Genomic DNA, 18,709 nt, shown 5'->3' with positions numbered 1-18,709 from the left:
GACCAGGCAACTGATGATCTTGTCATAAATTGATACAAGAAGCATGAGAAGTGAAAAGTGACAGGGTTGTGTCCTAAAATGGTAAACTGAATAACCATATGGTTCAACTGAAACAACCTCGAAGGAAAGAAACTTAGGGACTTGTACCAAAAAAAAAAAAGAAAAAAAAAGTATATTTTATGCACGGTTTGAAGATATTCCAATATGGTTTGACAGTGCATCATGCTTGGTGCTCTGTAAATATTAAAACATGAAATGAATTATTGAATATTGAAGGGACATATACTTACGTCTGTCTGTGCTATTGCAGGTCACCAAATAGCCATTTATAGGACCGTTTGAAGTGTTCCTAGGTTGCTTCCATTCCACTGATACATTTCTGGCATCAGAAACTACCGTAAGGTCTTCTGGTGCTTCTGGAACTGTTGTAAAGAGAAAAATAACAGGGATGGAAGGAAATGTTTGAATGAAAATGCAAAATATTCCTCTTTTTACCTACTTTGATTAAGTTTAGATTTAAGACTAACTGGATACTAAATCAATATACCAACATGTAATTTTTTTGGTAGTCTATTTCATTTAAAGAAATTATACATAAGTATAAACTGAGTATATGTAAAGTATTGTATTAGAGTAATTTCATACATTTTATTAATTCAGGACAAGGTGAATACAGCAATATCACATATTACTAAAATTGTCCAACATGTCCAAATATAATACATTGTTTTGCTTTCCTTATAATTTTAACAAACTTTAAATGTTTGGTCTGAATTTTTATTTGCAGGTTACTTGATTTAGGCCAATTTCCTTCTTAATTCAGAAAAAAAACTAAGCTATTTCCAAGGACAATGCTTTCAAAAATAGATAATTTTATCTGGAGATATTATTTGCAATTATTTTATCACACGTCTTCAAATCAACAATTTAACACTTGTTTTTGACTAGGCCTGCACTTTTTTTTTTTTGTCCTTATTCGAACTTCTTATGTTTGGCCATGTTCCCATCCTCCAAAAAAATAAAAAATCACAGTCTCTGAGAGAAGGAGAGGAAGGCATCCACCTGGAAGACTGAGACTGGGGCTGGAGAGGCAAAGCAAGACTGTGACTGCAGTCAAAAAACCACAAGGGCAAGAGACCAGGAGCTGGAGTGGCAGAGCATGCTGCTTCAAAAATCTTCAACCCCAGGAAACAGAGATAGCAGGATTCATAGTAGGGGTTTCCAGAAACATGTAGAACATAAAGCAAAAATAAGCATTACACTTACAACCATGATCTGTTGTTATGTTGAAGGCTTGGTTGACAACATCGTTTTCAAAAAAACGTGCATTACCATTGCAGTCGTACTCATGGTTGGGTAATAAAGGGTCCAGTGTCCCACAACTTTCATTTAATATTGTAAAGACGACTGAATCTGTAGCCACAAAAAGAATTTAATCAATATTTTTCACAGCTCCAAAAGTACATGGTACCATTTTAACTGGGATTTTCTCTACCATATGTGTTCAATATAATTTGTAATAAACTATCATGATATTCCAAACAGAAAAGTGTACAACCTAACCCAATGACTGGGATTTAGGTTCTTTTCTACTAACTCAGTTTGCGTAGATCTTTACTTCTCATCAGTAAAGCTTTCTAAGAAACCGGTTTTCCCGCGGAAATCAAAACATTTCATGGGAGTCTGGAAGAACCCTGGAGTGGCTTCTTAGCTCTTCGGCTCCCTGAAATACGAAATCTCCAGTCCTGGACATTCATCACACGTTTTTCTGGGACACACGAGGACATGGAGCATCCATCTTTTCCCTACCACACCAGCTGCCTTTGAGACAACGTATCCTCAGGCTGGCCGGCTCCAAGACAAGGAAGACGTTGAGGTGCTGGAGAGAGTGCAGAGAAGAGCAACGAAGCTGGTGAGGGGCCTGGAGCACAAGTCTGATGAAGAGCAGCTGAGAGAACTGGGGCTGTTTAACCTGGAGAAAAGGAGGCTGAGGGGAGACCTGATCGCTGTCTGCAACTACCTGAGAGCAGGTTGTAGCGTGGAGGGTGTTGGTCTCTTCTACCAAGTAGCAAGTGACAGGACAAGAGAAAATGGCCTCAAGTTGTGCCAGGGGAAGTTCAGATTGGATATCAGGAAAAATTTCTTCACTGGAAGGTTTGCTGGTCATTGGAACAGGCTGCCCAGGGAAGTGGTTGAGTCACCATCCCTGGAGGTACTTAAAAGACACGTAGATGAGGTTCTTAGGGACATGGTTTAGTCCCAGTGTTGAGCTAATGGTTGGGCTCAAGGATCTTGAGGGTCTTTTGCAACTAAAACGATTCTGATTCTAAGAGCAGAGAGGCTGGACTATGGACATCCTGAAGCCTGCAGAGCAAAGCTGCCCAGGCAGTCTGCAAGGGATCAGCTCATAGCAGACCCACAGACTGCAGGACTTCCAAACTGCCAGCTCCCCTTCAGGCCACCAAGCACGACTTCAAAATCTCCAGAAGTCTGCAATTTGTGAAGCCGGTAAACTCAGGAAATGAGCTCTCTAGGTTTGAATTTTCCCCAGATCTTCAGTCCATGGGGACAATAGTCCCCAACCTGGCAATCCCCAAAATTCTGAACAGGCTTTTCCTCGAACTGGCACAATAAATTCAAATCTGCCAGTCTCACATCAAAAGACAACATCCACATTGCTTTTAAAAATAACTGAATAAGTAAGTGATCAACATTTAAAATATCTTAGAAGTGTCTTACTTGTACAGTGAACAGTCACATTAGCACAGGACAATGAGTCTTCCCAACAAATCTTTGCAGATGTGTTGGTTTGATCCTCAACTTTGAAAGGACTCTTGCTGCTCTCTGTAAAGGATTAATATTATATGTCACTGTGACATCGGCTATATTGATTCTTTAAAAAGCAATTTGTTCTTTTGTATTTGTTGACCTGTGCTGCAATACGAAGATACAATTAGTACAGAGTAATACATTAATACAAATAATTTCACAATGAGATGAAGACATTGGTGGTATTCAAATAATAAATGAAACCTTTAATCCAACTATCTCTTTAGTGAACAAAACATCCAGCATAAATAGTTGCTTTCAAGTGCTGGCTGCTCTTGCTATTGCGAACCATGCTGCATATGGCCAATGTAGTTAAAGTTTCCTTTTATCCTTTACAATGAAAAAATTACTGGTTTTTTACATCCTACTTTAAGAAAATCCCGAAGAGTTTTAAGCTGCAACTTCAAAATGCAAAATATCTTGCAAGCCAAGCATGAAGTATGAAAACCTTCTGTCTGAAGAGACAAGAATAGACTAAGAAATCCAGGAAAGCTGAATTACTGCATGTTAAAAAATAAAACAAAACCAAAACCAAACAAGCAAAAAGCCAAAACCACCAACCAACAACAACAAAACCCCCCGAAACTACTAATCCCCTTCTATACCTACCAGGTGGAATAGGTGGAATAATATACGTGCAATTTTGAAATTCAACTGTGTAACTCCTGCATCTCTTTAATTTTACTTTATAGGTGCCGGAATCCCCAGTAAAGTTCTCGTGAGCCTCCAGAATAACATACTTTACGTTTGTTCTGAGATTGTTCAGTGTAACTTCAGCCGTTCCATTGTCGCCACTTGTTATGCTGTGCTTAATGTCGTCTAGGAGAAAAATATAAAAGAGCAAACAATGATTTTATGACAAATTTTAAGAACTGTTAAATGTTTTGTGGTGCCCCCAGTACCATATGTAGTTTAAGAATCAGAAAATACAGCAAAATTAGCACCTCCTATTTATTTATTGTTTTAAAAATCTTTTACTTTAAAAAAATGTTTCACCAAACCAGAAAGTTTCTTTAGGAAAATATTATTTTAAATAATTCTCTAGTTAGGAAAACTAAAAAATTAAAAGGATGAACATTCCAGAATGAGTTTTGCTTTAATTTAAAAACGTCAGTTCAAAGTGAAATACTTTGTTTTGACACACTGAATCATTTGTTTGAACAGAAATTTCAAATTTTCTTATTCAAAGAATTTCGTTACCGTCTAATAAATAATGGCTATGGTCTGCTCCTGAAAATTAGAAAGGAAAGGTCTCTGATTTTGAAGAGAGATAAACCAATGTCCAAACTTTACTTTTACTTTAGTTATGAATTGCAGTTTGCAGCATGTGATTATCAGCATGATGGGGAAAAATTAGGGAGGGCCTAGTGGAATGAAGACAGATCTCCTCTGCAGCCCTGGTATCAACAGCCTAGTGCAGGGCAATTAAACAGAACTGGAAATGGAGATGAGAAGACCAGAAATGCTAATAACTTTAATCCTACTCTTCCGGAATTGGAAGACAGTTTACGAAAAAAACTGAGCTGCTAACTGATCAGTTTTACTGATCTGTTTTCCGTGTTTGGGTTTACCAATTTAGTCAGATTTCCAAACTGAGGAAAAACAAGGGGTTTGGTTCTTACCACAAGGTTTTTCAGTTGTCACTGTGGGAACTTCTGTAAGAAAATAGAACAAAATTAAGGTGCAGGTCAGCAGGGCCGGGTTTTTGTGTCTGAGTGTTTTGTTTTGGTTTGTTTTTTACAGAACATTGGAGAAAGTTGACTGGTACTGCCCCAAATTCTTCATTCAATATATTGAACACAAGTAATTGTATCTAGCACTTCACTCACATTTGAAAAAAAAGAGAAGAAAACATCAGCTACACACAACCTCATTTTTCAACTAGTTACTTTAGGAATCATGTGTCTTTCATAATTTTCCAATGGCATCACTGACTACAAATCAAACTGGTTATTAACAACATTTCTACATACAAAGTCACACAAGAATATTCCAAAATCACACACTCTCTTAGCGGTATGATAAGTTATAGCAGTTTCCCAGGATATGTACGCTGTGGAACGGCTAACTGAAGAGTACCCAATGTCAATAAAGAAATAAAATTTACCTACTTTTTGCACAGCTCCTTTTACCTTTGTAAAGAGATTTACACAACAGTACAGATCATTTTACGACTACTTTTACACTGAAATATCCAAAAGAAATTATGAGCTGGTATTTAGAAAATCTATATGGAAGCTTCAGTGGAGAACTTCATCCTGAAAACAATTACTTATAATATACTAAGGTATAAGTATTACCAAAAGAGACTGATATCTTATTTTTTTCCATAGAAGATAGGCCTTAGATTTGCATCCTTCCAGGCTGGGAGACATCTGGCAGCCCGGTGCCCCTAATGAGCAGGTGAACTAAGAGGATGCGGTAGAGAGTTACCGAGATGCTCAAGCACACACATATATTCTACTGAGTAATTCCTTACAGCCCAGTTGCAATAATAATGTAAGTCCTGGCAATATTAGATCTCAAGAAAATGTTTAATGCTGAGTGAAACAAAAGAGAAGGCACCGGAAAACAGGAGCACACAGATCTTGCATTTATTCACACATTTTTGCTTCATGAGCAAATTTCAGTGAATATCAAGAGGAGTATGGACACAGTAATTGACAGATTTACCCTCCTACTATGGCACTGTGTGGAAATAATTTCTATTTTTCAATTGCTTGACAGGTAGCAAATCTGGTATCTTTAGCATTACTCATAAACTATTAATAAGTTTCCTAAAAAGTCCCTTACATTTAATGCATTTGTTTGCCTAACTTGTATGCCTTGGTTTGATAAAAGAAATTCCAAACTAATTCCCTCATTCTAACACATTTTCTGTGCTTGTAGTATCATAATTGCAATAACTGTGTGCAAGTTTGTCACCTATTGTGTGAGTGGGGATGATCCCAGTGTTTGCTGGCATGCTGACTGGTGAGATGGTGCTGTGCAAGGATGTTGAATTGTAATCATCTGTAAGGAAATAAACAACATAATCAGCATTAAAAAGTAAAATTAATTATTTCATATGGCTATGTCATCAGAAATGTTTTACTCTACAGCCCTTCTCCACTTTCTTTTTTTTGTCTTCCAGGATTTTTGTAATTTATAGAAGAATGATGAAAGAAAAACATGTTAATATATCCAATAAAATAGAATATGAGTATTTAAGTGGAAAGCAAATTTTTAGGAATATAGCACTTACTAATTAATTTTGCAGTGTACAAGGACAATTTTTTCTTGTCATTATTTAGGCATAATCCGTGATGAAGTCACCATAAAAGTGGCATTAATAATTATAGACCGGGAAAAACTATATCATTTTGCTATATTCTTACAGTAAAACACAATTATGGATAGCGCTTGTGCTCTGTCAGAAACAAGCAGTCCAGTAGTGTTCATTTGCCAGATCACATACCTTGCTCACTGTATTACTTACTATATCTCAATATTTATCTCCCAGCTTATAAACCGCTGACAGGTTTCTACATTTGCTTTTAGATCCATTCCTGTTGCTTTTGTTTTGGCAACAACCTCATTGACAGCCCCTTGTATTTTGATACTTTTGTAATGACTGCAAGACTTGGCCATCAGATACCAGATCCTGGAAATAATTATGGTATTGCCACTATGCCAAATTGCAGACACCACTTCTATCTGATGAACCATACGCTGGAAAAGGCTGCTCTGAGGCGGAAATGCTTAGTTTTCCTCTACAGTAATTTCTTAGTCTTTCCCTGCATTTCCGAGAGCAGGGAGTGGCATCTGAAGGAAGGCAGCAAACCTGCTGAAGCGTTCTTGAAGGTGACGGGAGTGCGTGTGGTGAGGGCAGCGGTGCTGCTGCGCGGTGGGTTGCTGAGTGCCGCGGCAAGGACGGAGCCTGCGTGCGTGGAGAGGTGCGTGCTGTCTGCAGGAGAGACACCTGTGGTGAGAGGCACAGCAGTTCGTTAAGGCTGCAAGGCTGCCCGTTCGAGGAGGGACGCAAGGCTGCACACCAGGCAGGACCGCTGTGCTGGAGCACTCTCGCACTGAGGCACCGCGGGTTTGTTAGCGAGCAAAGGCACACCGAACGCCCGAGGTGCCAGCTGAACATCCAGTAAGTATAATCCTTTTTGGCGCTGACCGCATCTCTTTCATGCTAAGTGCTGGGTTTTAAAATATACTCAAATTCATGACTCAAGCCCAGACTTCTATCATATTCTTGTCTCTTAAGACGGCGTATTTCATTTCAGTGGGCTAAATGAAAAGGTATTACACGCTTTGCAATATATCTGTATGCAGGAAAAGGAAAGAAGAAATTGTGAGGAAAAACACACCAATGCAGTTCTGTCATATGAATTAGGAGTTTCTTACCAGGTGTAGTTGCTGCTGTTTCAACTCCTGAGAAAAAGAGAGAGAAAGGGTAAATTAAGCTTTCAAGGAATTAAACACAATTGTATGCCACAAATATAAAAAGAAACATTCCTTCCTCCCAAGTATCAATTGAGCTTTCCCCAGGGAATTACACATTCTTAATATTTAGTGGCATGTAGCAACAACCAGACCCCCAAAACATCAAGCATATGATATGTGGATTGATATTGCCCACATTAAAAATTGCTTTTCCTTGAGCCGGGACTCTGTGCTGTATGGCCAGAGGGGTGGAGACAGCATGAGGAAGGCTGCAGTGGATGCCAGTTCAGCTGGAGCAGAAGAGCAGCAATGCCCTGGTCCCAGATTCACCGTTACCTTCCGAGGTGCCTGGAGGTGAGAGTGATGTGGAGCGTGCAGGTGGAGGTGACGTAACAGAGGCAGAGCTGGCGATTGCCAGGTTTTCGTCTCCTGCTGTACGGTGGGGAAAAAATATCATCAGGTGAGCAATGCATGAAAGTGAGAAGCTCATTGCAAGCAGAAAGGCTGCCAGCCGCTGTCTGAATTGTATTTCTCTCTCCTGCACTGGTGAAAAGAACACGTTTACATTGCTCTCCAGCTCCTGCACAGGCTGTGCAACACATCTGCTTGGATTTATTGCAAGAGCATGGCTTGTGATTAGGTCTGCAAGGCCACTCGTTCCAAATTCCCACCAATTCTTCTGGGATGCCTTTGTGGTGAAGAGATTTGATCATCCTTTAGCAGGGTTGGGGGATGTTCACTGATTTCAGGTGTTTGAAAACACCAGCTGAAGAGGGTGAATTAACATGCAGCTTGCAAAAAGCCCAGACTGATTGGGGTTTATTGTCTCATGTTGTTGACCCAGGAAGGACCATCTCCCCACAAGCATCAGGTACTGCTGTGGTGCCCACAGAGCGCTGCAGGAATTGCAGGAAAGTGCCACTGTGACAACTCAGCATGAAACTCTCATCTGAGAGCTCAAGGGGAAGGGGTGTCCATACGGAAAACATGAACTCATAACAACAGCCTGAATTCTAATTGCTTTCTTTGAAAAGCGTGTTTCAAAGCCCCACCTTTGTTTTAAGTAAAAGAAACAAACCAAAACATCCCCATCACATCAACAAATTTTGCTCTAATATAACTGACCTCAGACAACATAAACCATGTATGATAGCAGTAGATGCCAGTTCAGCTAAGACAGGAGAAGAGCAGCAATGCTGCGGTACCTGGAGGTGAGAGTGATGTGGAGCGTGCAGGTGGAGGCAACGCAGGGGAAGGAGAGCTAGCACTTGCCAGATTTTCATCTCCTGCTGCACAGTGGGGAAAAGATATCACCAGGTGAACAATGCATGAGGGTGAGAAGTTCATCTATAGTAGAAAAGGGCCAACAATTTGTATAGCTTTCTCTGAACCGCATTTCTCAGGACAGATTTTACTGAGGGATAGTAAAATGTTTTCATGTTTATCAGTGTATTTTGCAATACCAAAAGGTAAGACCCTCAACATCTTTCACATCATCACACAGCAGTGCATACAAATGCAAGCAATATCAACAGAGGGAGACTTTTTGCTGAATGATGAATGACTTCATTGCTATGAAGAGATACCAACACTAATTCTATTGGTGAGAAAAATCCTACCTGTCTATAATCCTCACTATAGAAGACCTGGAAAGCCAAGCCTTGGCATTCCTGAAAGCCATTTACTTTCTCTAATATTAATTTCTAAATGGCAGCACCCTTCCTGGCTCAGCCTGCTGATACTTAAGAATTTCTCTGAATAACTTATCTCCAAGTTTTAAATTACCTCCTGACTTGAGCTGGGAGCTATGATCTTTTCATATCTATAAAAGCAAGCCTCAATTTTACACCCTGCTTTGAAATCCTGACCCAAAACATTTTGTGTTTCTGTAATGTAAAATTTCTGTTGTGAGGAAGACAAAAGTAAACGGCAGTGGCTGGAACCGTGAGTTTTTTCTCGTCACTATGTCTTTTTCTCATTTTGAGGATCAGAAGCTTCCACTTTGACATAAGAATCGTGAAAGCTAGCCCAAAAGTTTGCCTGTCCCCTCACGATGTCTGTCTCTAACACCACCTGTTCTGCTTTCAGCAAGGAACCAACCCACTCGTTCACACATTCGTGCTGTGACTGTCCACAAACCTTCATCCGCTCACTTGGCTCTTCCTTTCTCTGCCTTTTGCTACTAATTCTTTCCCACTATGTTTATTTCTTTTAGGGCCACAAAGATGATGAAGGGAGTGGAGCATCTCCCTTATGAGGAAAGGCTGAGGGAGCTGGGTCTCTTTAGCTTGGAGAAGAGGAGACTGAGGGGTGACCTCATTAATGTTTATAAATATATAAAGGGTGGGTGTCACGAGGATGGAGCCAGGCTCTTCTCGGTGACAACCAACAGTAAGACAAGGGGTAATGGGTTCAAGCTGGAACACAAGAGGTTCCACTTAAATTTGAGAAGAAACTTCTTCACGGTGAGGGTGACGGAACACTGGAACAGGCTGCCCAGGGGGGTTGTGGATTCTCCTTCTCTGGAGACATTCAAAACCCGCCTGGACGCCTTCCTGTGTAACCTCACCTAGGTGTTCCTGCTCCGGCAGGCGGATTGGACTAGATGATCTTTCGAGGTCCCTTCCAATCCCTAACATTCTGTGATTCTGCGATTTCCTGAATTTTTTGGTGTTTTTGGCATGCGTGTTTTTCAGATAGTACTTGACTGTTTATAATTTATCTATTACTTCAGCTTCCCTGCGTGGTACTTCACAACTGTTATAGCTCTACTCTTTTGAAAATAAATTCCTTCAAACTTTCAAATCTCCCCTGTGGAGAGCGAGCAATTTCTTTATGCTCAGAAGTGTCATGAAATGCCATGATATAAAAATGAATGTAAACAAAAGCTAAAATCTTGTGAGTACTTTTCTAGTGAGCAGTTGAATTCTTTGTGGACTGTGCATTATTCGAGATCTCTTCCTACAAATTAAAATTTTGAAAAAGCCAGTTGTCTGATATTCGAAAGAAAAAGTATCAAGAGAAGTCAAATGAAGGTCATCTAAAAATAGTAATGCAGAGCTAGCTACTTCATTCGTTACAGAAGTGGGGAGGAGTGTTCCCCAAAGTCCAGCCCATGAGATGATGATATGGGCCTGCCTATAGTTTGTCTGAAATAATGAGAAACTATCAAAATAAAATTAGTCTGAATTGCAAGACTATAGTATGTTAAAAATGTAGTAGAAGCCACTGTATTAACAGCTCTCGTATGTTAACTCATTTTTATCTATGTATCACCACTGAAACAAAGGACAACATATACTTTTCAGAACTACAGAACAGTAGATGTAGCTTCCTAACCTGAGAGATGTTACAAATAAGAAACAAAATTACAGATGATCTTTTGAACTATCAATGTACCTTCAGCATCTGAAATCTCCGGTAAGGACTAGAACATTTATTAACTGCAATTATATAATCTACATTAACGCATTAAACTGCCGAAGAACCTTGTCAAAGCTAACACGTATGTGTACTCACATCTGCCATGAACAACTACTTTTCAGAGTACCTTAATATTTTTTAAAGTCAGTGTTTGAAAGCTGACAGTCGGTTACTCCAAATTCCATAATACGGCTGGCTTATCAGCTGAAGAATCAATTGTTCCCCCTTCTTCCCATATCTTCCTTTGGTTCAGCACAATAAATATACCTCAAGCCCAAAATTAATTTTCTGTGAGCATCTACACAGATTAACCTTCACTTAAATAACTGTTTCCAAGAAGACAATAAGAGGAGTTGCAGAAAAAAATCCTAAAGGAAACCCTGCTCAGAGACCAGTGAAACATTTAGAAATACTTTTCAAGCTATTTACTGATATATAATGCAAACATGATGGAGACAAAACTATATACTTCATGATTCTCTCTTCCAAGTGAAGTAAGATAATACAAGCAAAAGAGCTCATAATCTTGTCACAGTGTTATATTTCTGGTTGCCTCCTTCAGTTCCTTAAGATTCCTGTGAAAGTAATTTTCCAGGTCCTTTCTGCTGTAAAGTTAGGAATACCGCTACTAGCTTAAATATAGCATGAAGTTTATCGCTCACTCACAGCAACAGGTGCTAAACGTTACACACAAGCAGAGGACACGAGGCTGGAAGTGACCTCACGGCATGGCCTGGTCCAGCTGCCCTGCTCAGACCAGCAGATCACTTCTTAAAACAATACTCCTAGATTGCCCTTTTTTCCCCCTCCAAATAAGCACTAGTATTTCAACAGCATTTCATGGCAGTTTTATGTCCTTCTAAGCATTTTAAATGTCTCTCGCTCTTCTATGACCCTATTCTATTATATGCTTATAGCAATGGAATATGATGCAGTTGAAAAGAATTCGATAGGTGGCAGCAGACACTAAAAGAATCCCCTCAAACAGCAGAGCAGATAGATAAATTTCCCCATCTAACCTGATTGAGAGATACCAGGTAAATGAAAGGAAAATGAAGAACGATCCCGACACATCAGACTGTGTTACACCAATATTCATAGGCATATTGCTACCCCAAAATGTCCCACAGCTAACAAATATGTCTGAGTAACCTCATGTTAACAAAGTAAAAACTGTTCATGTTTGTATTCTAAAACATGACTCCGGAATCTTGAAGGCTGAATATCTTTAAAATCTAATGAGGATGTACAACCCCCAAAAAACATGCTGTGGGGTATGAAAGCCTGACAATTACCCAACTAAGCAAGCTGGTCTGGGTTTACACAGGAACCATCCCAAACCTTTTCTCAAATCCTAAACTGCATCCAGCTATAAGACATTTTCAAGATAGCATGTGTAGGATAGGCTCAGATAACCCGAGTGGAAGAATTAAAGTATAAAAAAAAAGTTCCTACTGCTGAAGGAACTTTTCTAAGCTTCCCTTTCCCTTCTCTTGATTTGGCCAGCAGTTGGTTCCTGCTGACTTACCCAAAAGATTTGCAACCCATCAGTAACGTCTGAGTGGGTCTGGCCTTAGTCGGGTACCCTGCAAAAACATCCAGCCACATATCCCGCAGGCAGGTAGGAGCTTGGCTCATCGCTTTCCTTCCCTTTCCTTGCTGCTACCAGTTGGCAGACAGAGCACAGCTACTGCTTGAAATAAAGGTTTCAGGTGGAATGACAGGCTGTCAATGAAATACACCTAAAACGGATGAGCTGATCACCCTTTCTCCTGAAAGCTCAAAGACATACAGGCCCTGGGAGTGACATATGAGACTACCATATTTTGAAGAAACCTTTCAATGTTCCACAAGAAGAGTAAATGGAAAAACTCTGAAGGAAACAAGGCTGCAAAACTAACAAATGCCAAATACGGCAAATCCCATGGAGAGCAGTTTGCACATGTCACATTAGAGGTACAGAAGCTGCTGTATCGCCACTGCGGTAGCGACTCTCCACTTGCTGCAGTGAACTGTGGTCGCACCCGAGCAAGAAGTTACTGCTCGCTGATGTCGTCCAGGAAAGACAGAACACACTGAAAATGCTTTCCACTGGGCAGGACCAAGAGACTCAACAGAAAACAGCTGAGACCTAGGATACGTTAAAAGGCACTGTGTTCCAGGTTAGTCCAGGGCCTGAGCCAGCACACATTTCCTGTGCGCGTGTGTTTTTAAAGGAAACTCCAGGTGATAAGGTGAAGAAATTGCTGAATCCGTCTTGAGAGCCTAAAAACTTCACCACGTTTATATGGGCAAAAACACATTAGCTGATGAAAGGGAACGTCCCGTTTAACTCCATTCCGCTGCTTAATTTGCACAGTGGGTAAAATGGACACGGTTTTGTATTTCCTGCTGGGCTGGGCAGGGGGCGGCGCTTGCACACCAGCATCTCGGGCTGTCCCCTCTTCACAAAGGAGTGCTGCGCATTGCATTCCCTGATGCACACAGCATAGAGAAACATGGAAAGGAGGATCCCTTTCTGCTACTAGTGCATTTGGTGTTTTATCTAGCATGGTACCCTACCAGCAGGCTCTTCACATCCAGCTGCACTCCGTATGTCTTGGCCAGAGCTGGGGAGGGGCAGAGGAAGCAATCCTTCCTCTCAGCCTCACGCCTGCAAAACCAGGCAGCCAGGTTTTTCTGCCAGGAAAAATGCTTAGTGATTCTGCAGAGCTGCTGCCCTATTCCCAGGATCTCTCCACCCTTCAGCATGTTGGACAGACCCCAGAAACCCCCACCGAGCAGCACTTCACACAAAGCAGCCAGGGTAGGTCCTGATTCTGTCTTCCCTCTTTTTACAGCCGAACGGCCCCGCTGCAGCAGGGTCAGGGCTCTTCACAGAACGCAACAGGATGTGGTGTCCTCGTTCAGATGGAGTAAAGCTCTTTGAGGGGGTCTTCTAGCAAACAGCACAGACATTAGTCAGCTCCACTGCAAGCCAACACTAGATTGCAAAAAAAGAACAGTTCCTGGTGGGAGGTGAAGGGCGAGTAAGGCAAAGAGCCTTACAAAATGCTGCCAGCCACCCTTCTTTGATTTATTTTTAAACTTCAAGTGGGATAGGATGTAATTCACACCTACTTTAAGGCTCCCTTGTGCTGCCAGAACCACTTAAAGGGACCTTAAAGTAAATGAGTATCAGGGACAGAGATGTTACTGCTTCTTTTTGCTGCAAACACAAAATAAAGGGATCCATTGCTACTTTACAAATAAATCTGGGCAGGCCTCTGAGTAGGCTAGCAAACACTTAAACATCTGAGTAATTCTATACCACAGAGGAACCCTCAAATTTTATAGGAAGGATCACGTGTGCTGAAATGCTTTCATAATCACAAACTGCAGAGTTACATTTTATTATTTATCACTAACTCTGGGGAGGAAAAAGAAAATAATAAAGAAAAACTGTTTCCAGTTTCTGAAGACACTGCTGGTTTTTTGAAAACTGCTTGAAAGAATGCCAGATAAAGGTCACATTAAAAATATGTGAAATTTTGCATACCCTGAGTCAAAAAAACGAATCACTCATTTGAGTTTAACATGCAGAAACTTCTCAGCTAACTGGGACATTTCAGAGGCTCCTACAAAGGGTGCCTACGCTTTTGGTCATTGAAGATGCAGCCACAAAATCACTTCAAAGTAATCCATAATCTAATTGATAAAAATCTTCATAGCCTTACAGCAATCGTAGCAATGCTATACAGTGACTGCAGCTGAGAGTTAAAACTAAATAAATATCAGAACTTATATTCCCACAGGCAATATTTACAATATTTATTTTCACCAGAAATTAGGAATAAAAAGTTGAAACTGTAAATTTTAATTGAAAAGAAATTATAAAATGTTTTGACTGAGAAATACCAATTGTTTTGGCATCAGGATGTAACATTCATTCTGCCTCCAAAATGAAAATTAAAATAGTTTCCATTTGAATTTCTCAAAACATTTGCTTTTATAGTTCATTATTAATGGCCCCCCAGAGTGGCTCCTTAACACACTGCAATCATCATCTGAGAGCCTGATCCTGTCAATACACTACAGCTAAATATAAGAGGATGTGGCGTTATTTTTTAAATGAAGATCGACCTTTGAAATTAATGCCTCTTCTGGGTTCCCAACATGCCTGACCCTCTCCTTGCTGTGCAGCTTCCAGGACAGGAGTTGTCTCTCTCCTCAATTTGAGTCGATTATAAGGCTTAAGCAGCATTCATAGCATTGAAGAAGGCCAAAAATTCAAATTAACCAGCAATCAAGTACAAGGGCAGCAGCCAGAAGAAAGAGATGGAATTAAGAACTTATAGCTGGCAGATACAAGGAGGAATACAATGTTGCAGGCTCAGAAAAGAGAAGGAAGTATAAACATTAAAGTTTGTCAACATTTATCAGCTCAAACAAATTAATACCAAGCATAACTTCTGCTAAGATACAGGGCCCGTCTTAAGGAAAGGATAAGAAGGAAAACACAAGAAAAATATGGAAATAATACTTTTTTCTCAACTAACCTGAAATCAAATGAAATATTTCTGATCATCAAAAAAAAAATCTGATTCTGATTATACGAAATAAATTTAAGAGTTTAATTTTTTCCAGAGAAAAATAAAAACAGAGAAAACCAGAAATTTCCCTCAAAAAGTATTAATTTCATGGAAACAACGCTCGTTACCAACGGTATCTAGAATTTCTCCGAAGTAGAAACCTGAAATAGAACAAAAACTAGAAGCCGCAACTCAAATACTTTTCACCATGTACACAGTTGTCGCAAACTTAACGTAAATATCCAGGAATATTGTGTATTTAGCGGGCAGAAGGAAGGCATTGCTATCGCTGCACTTGAATGACATGCTCAGTGTTCATAGGACTTCAACTACAGCAACCCACTTGTACAACTCCAGTTAGCGACGCCTTTGCTGCTCTGTGGTTTCTCTCGTGGTGTTTACTTCTGTTTTTCTTCTACAGAACCCTACTCAAAAGGAAGAGGGTGCAGCATACTGTGGTTTAGAGCTTAAGTGCTTCCAAATGGTGAAACCGAGTTACCATAGCACCCACATGCTCAAGCAATCAGGCCTATCTCAGTGCTAAACCACAACTTCTCTACTGCAGTCATGAAATTTCCCTATTAAACTCCTTTTCACCAAATTTGCATTTGTAATTTTAGTCGTACAGGTTCATTAATATGATACAGTGGGGGGTGGCAATCTTGGGGATACACTCCAGGCTGCTTTGCAGGGAGTACTTGTCACCATGTGCATTGTCTGCAGGAGGGGAGGATATCAAACCCTCCTGGAACAGCTACTGTGAAATGCTGGTTACTGTCTGCCCACAGTCATTAAGAAACACCTCTGCCTGAGGAATGGAACACTGGCTTTCATATTCACCTGGCAATTTTGTGCTACATGTAAAAGAAAACCTGTGACAATGTTTGCTTTGCCTTTTGTATATTTTCAGTCTGTGAGCATGAATAAAGTCAAGAGCCAGACTCGTGCTGATACCGCACTAAACTTGCCTGTTTTCAAGGGCCAGTCCCTAACTTGAGTGATGACTTTTCTAGCCCTTCTGTACCTGTCTTGATCTTCCTTTCCCACATCTACCATGAGCAGAAAGAAACACTTGCTCCAAATCGCTCCACTTAACGATACCAACAGGCTGGTTGTGGATTTGCTGAATGCATATTGTTTGTGGCAAGCAGAAGGAGGAAAGGACATGTAACTACTACCCTGTCCTCTCAATTCCTGCTCCCATGATTTTGCAATTGCTGGCTCTACCAGTCCTGGGGAGCTACTGAGCACAGCTGCAGGCAGCTCAGTGCTCAAAAGTTTTGAGCAGAAAAGGAGGCTGCAGCTGAGAACTGACTGTTGGTGAGAGTGTGAGGTAAGGGCAAACTTCTTCATCTCAGACTGTCTCATTGGACCATGGTTTATTTAAATATCTGACTTGCTTCTCTATCTGCCTCTGAGTTCCTTCAAGATAAAAGTATTATCTGGTATTGTAGATCTCTTCCTGACTGCACATTACTTTTTACCTCATTTTGCCAGCAATAGAAAATGACTCCTCTACTCCGCAAAACAGAAACAACTTGGAAATATTTCTCTAAACTATCTTTAATCACCTCAAATGTCAAACCATAAACAGTTCAGCACTGTATGAATAGCAGCACTTTAGCCACTGGTAATACAAAACCTCTTGAAATCTGAAACACCTGTTTGGTAGGGATCCATTAGCATCAAGTCCTTGGATCAACAGCTCTTTACCTACTGGGAGCATTGTATCCATGGGGACTCCAATCAGTGATTTTCAAAAAGATGCAGGCAGTGATTTTTAAAAAGAAATGAACATTTCTTTCCAGAAATCACAGCTGTCTATGAGCTTTTCCTTTTTGTACTAATATTTTTCTCTGATCCATTGTTATGTTAAAGACCTGAACAAAAATAGCTAACTGGTCTGGGGGAGCGGAATGAGGAGTGCAGGTAACAGAGACAAATATTTGATGTTCAGGTGCTCTGAACGTCTATGTCTCCTACTGACATCACCTGGATTTGCAAATACTCAGCTCTCCTACAAAACAGGATCAAAGCACAATCAAAAATAGGAAGAAAACACACAGGCTCTGAAAAGAGACCAGAACATTTATTTTAATCTTTCTCTTTTTTTTTTTTTTTGATTTTAAAACATTAGATGCACGTTGTATTCTGAGCCAGTAGAGAGTTTTAGATGGACGTCTGATTTTCAAGGTGAGGTTGCTTCCTCTTAATTTATTTATAATGAAGAAGTATCATTATCCCTCAGTCCCAACCACAACTGCTTGGTGCTATGTTCTATGGATGCTGTACAGGACAACTTATGCCTTTCAGTCAGATAAGATGGAGAAAAGGAAAAGAACATTTCCAGTATTACAAAGGTAATATTAAGATTAAAAAACAAACAAATCAACCGACCACAGAACTTGAGTCAGGCATTCACAAATTTTTACAAAAAGTCTATGCTACAAACAGGATCCCCAAACAACAATCTAGTGCTAGGCAAGTTCACAAATCCAAACTTTTATCTCACAAATGGCTAGTCCCTAACAAAGCACTTCATTTTTTCTTATGCATTGCAGATTTCTTTAAATGAAAAAGGACATATAAAGGCACTACAAGAGTGCCATGCCTTCACCTTGGTGAAAGGCTGAGGGCAGGGCAAGCAGGGCTGAGCGGTAGCAAACAGCCCCAAGCCAGCGAGACCAGAGTGCGATGAACCACGGAGCAACAACCCACTAGAGAGCAACACCCAGCACTGGTGCCGAGGTGCAGCGGGGGTTCCCGGGGGCTGCTCTGACCCTCTGACAGCACCTGCTTGTCAAGACCCTCGGCATTAGGGGCTGGGGACAGAAACAGCCAGAGCCCCACAAGTCTTTCCAAAGCTGCAGAATACGTCTGCTGTAGCAACACAGGTAAATGCAGAGGCAGTAGCCGCACTGTTCCCGCAGGATGGTTCTTCTCACGAAGGTGAAGCTCCCAGTAATGCACTATTGCTGCAAAAATCACGTATTTCAGATAGTGCCCTGAATACAACATTTCTCACACTTTGAAGAGATGCCAAGCAGCTCACGGGAGCGGTGATCTGAGGACTGCAGTGATGTTTGCTGCTGCTGAGGTGTCCCTGTTACAGAGCCCAAGGCTGGGGCTGGGGGGAGTCAGCTGCTGTCTTTGATGAGAACAGGTCCCGTGGCTCAGATGAGCACACTGGGGGCAGAGTGAGGACCTGACTTTATCTGCTCACCAGACTGACATGACTGTTCAATTGAATTCTCCGATGATTGTGCAGTTCAGGCTTCAAGAAAATGGGCTGCTTTATTCCACAGCAGAGCAACACACGTGCCACTGCTCTGTACCTCCAGTGCACAGCGCTGGGTCTTACTGTGCTCAGTTACTCTGCCTGCACAGCCCCAGCCTTTGAAAGATCCTTAACTACAGCAGAAAGGCAGAAAACAGAATAAAGACACGCCACAAAA

At 40.8% G+C, this 18,709-nt stretch overlaps 1 protein-coding gene across 1 annotated transcript in view; it reads right to left on the bottom strand.

Moving 5' to 3' along the window:
* PTPRC (protein tyrosine phosphatase receptor type C) overlaps positions 1-18,709 on the bottom strand; it is a 64,076-nt gene that overhangs the window by 21,249 nt on the left and 24,118 nt on the right. The window contains exons 3-10 of the mRNA XM_065656500.1: positions 7,597-7,692; positions 7,222-7,248; positions 5,755-5,841; positions 4,452-4,484; positions 3,439-3,648; positions 2,740-2,844; positions 1,267-1,413; positions 291-422 (exon numbers count right to left, since the gene is read on the bottom strand). Of these exons, the coding sequence (XP_065512572.1) occupies positions 291-422; positions 1,267-1,413; positions 2,740-2,844; positions 3,439-3,648; positions 4,452-4,484; positions 5,755-5,841; positions 7,222-7,248; positions 7,597-7,692 (837 nt within the window). The remainder of the gene's footprint in view (positions 1-290; positions 423-1,266; positions 1,414-2,739; positions 2,845-3,438; positions 3,649-4,451; positions 4,485-5,754; positions 5,842-7,221; positions 7,249-7,596; positions 7,693-18,709) is intronic.

Source organism: Caloenas nicobarica, chromosome Z (genome assembly GCF_036013445.1).
Source record: "Caloenas nicobarica isolate bCalNic1 chromosome Z, bCalNic1.hap1, whole genome shotgun sequence".
Lineage (NCBI taxonomy): Eukaryota > Metazoa > Chordata > Aves > Columbiformes > Columbidae > Caloenas > Caloenas nicobarica.
This window is presented reverse-complemented; position numbering and strand designations above follow the sequence as displayed.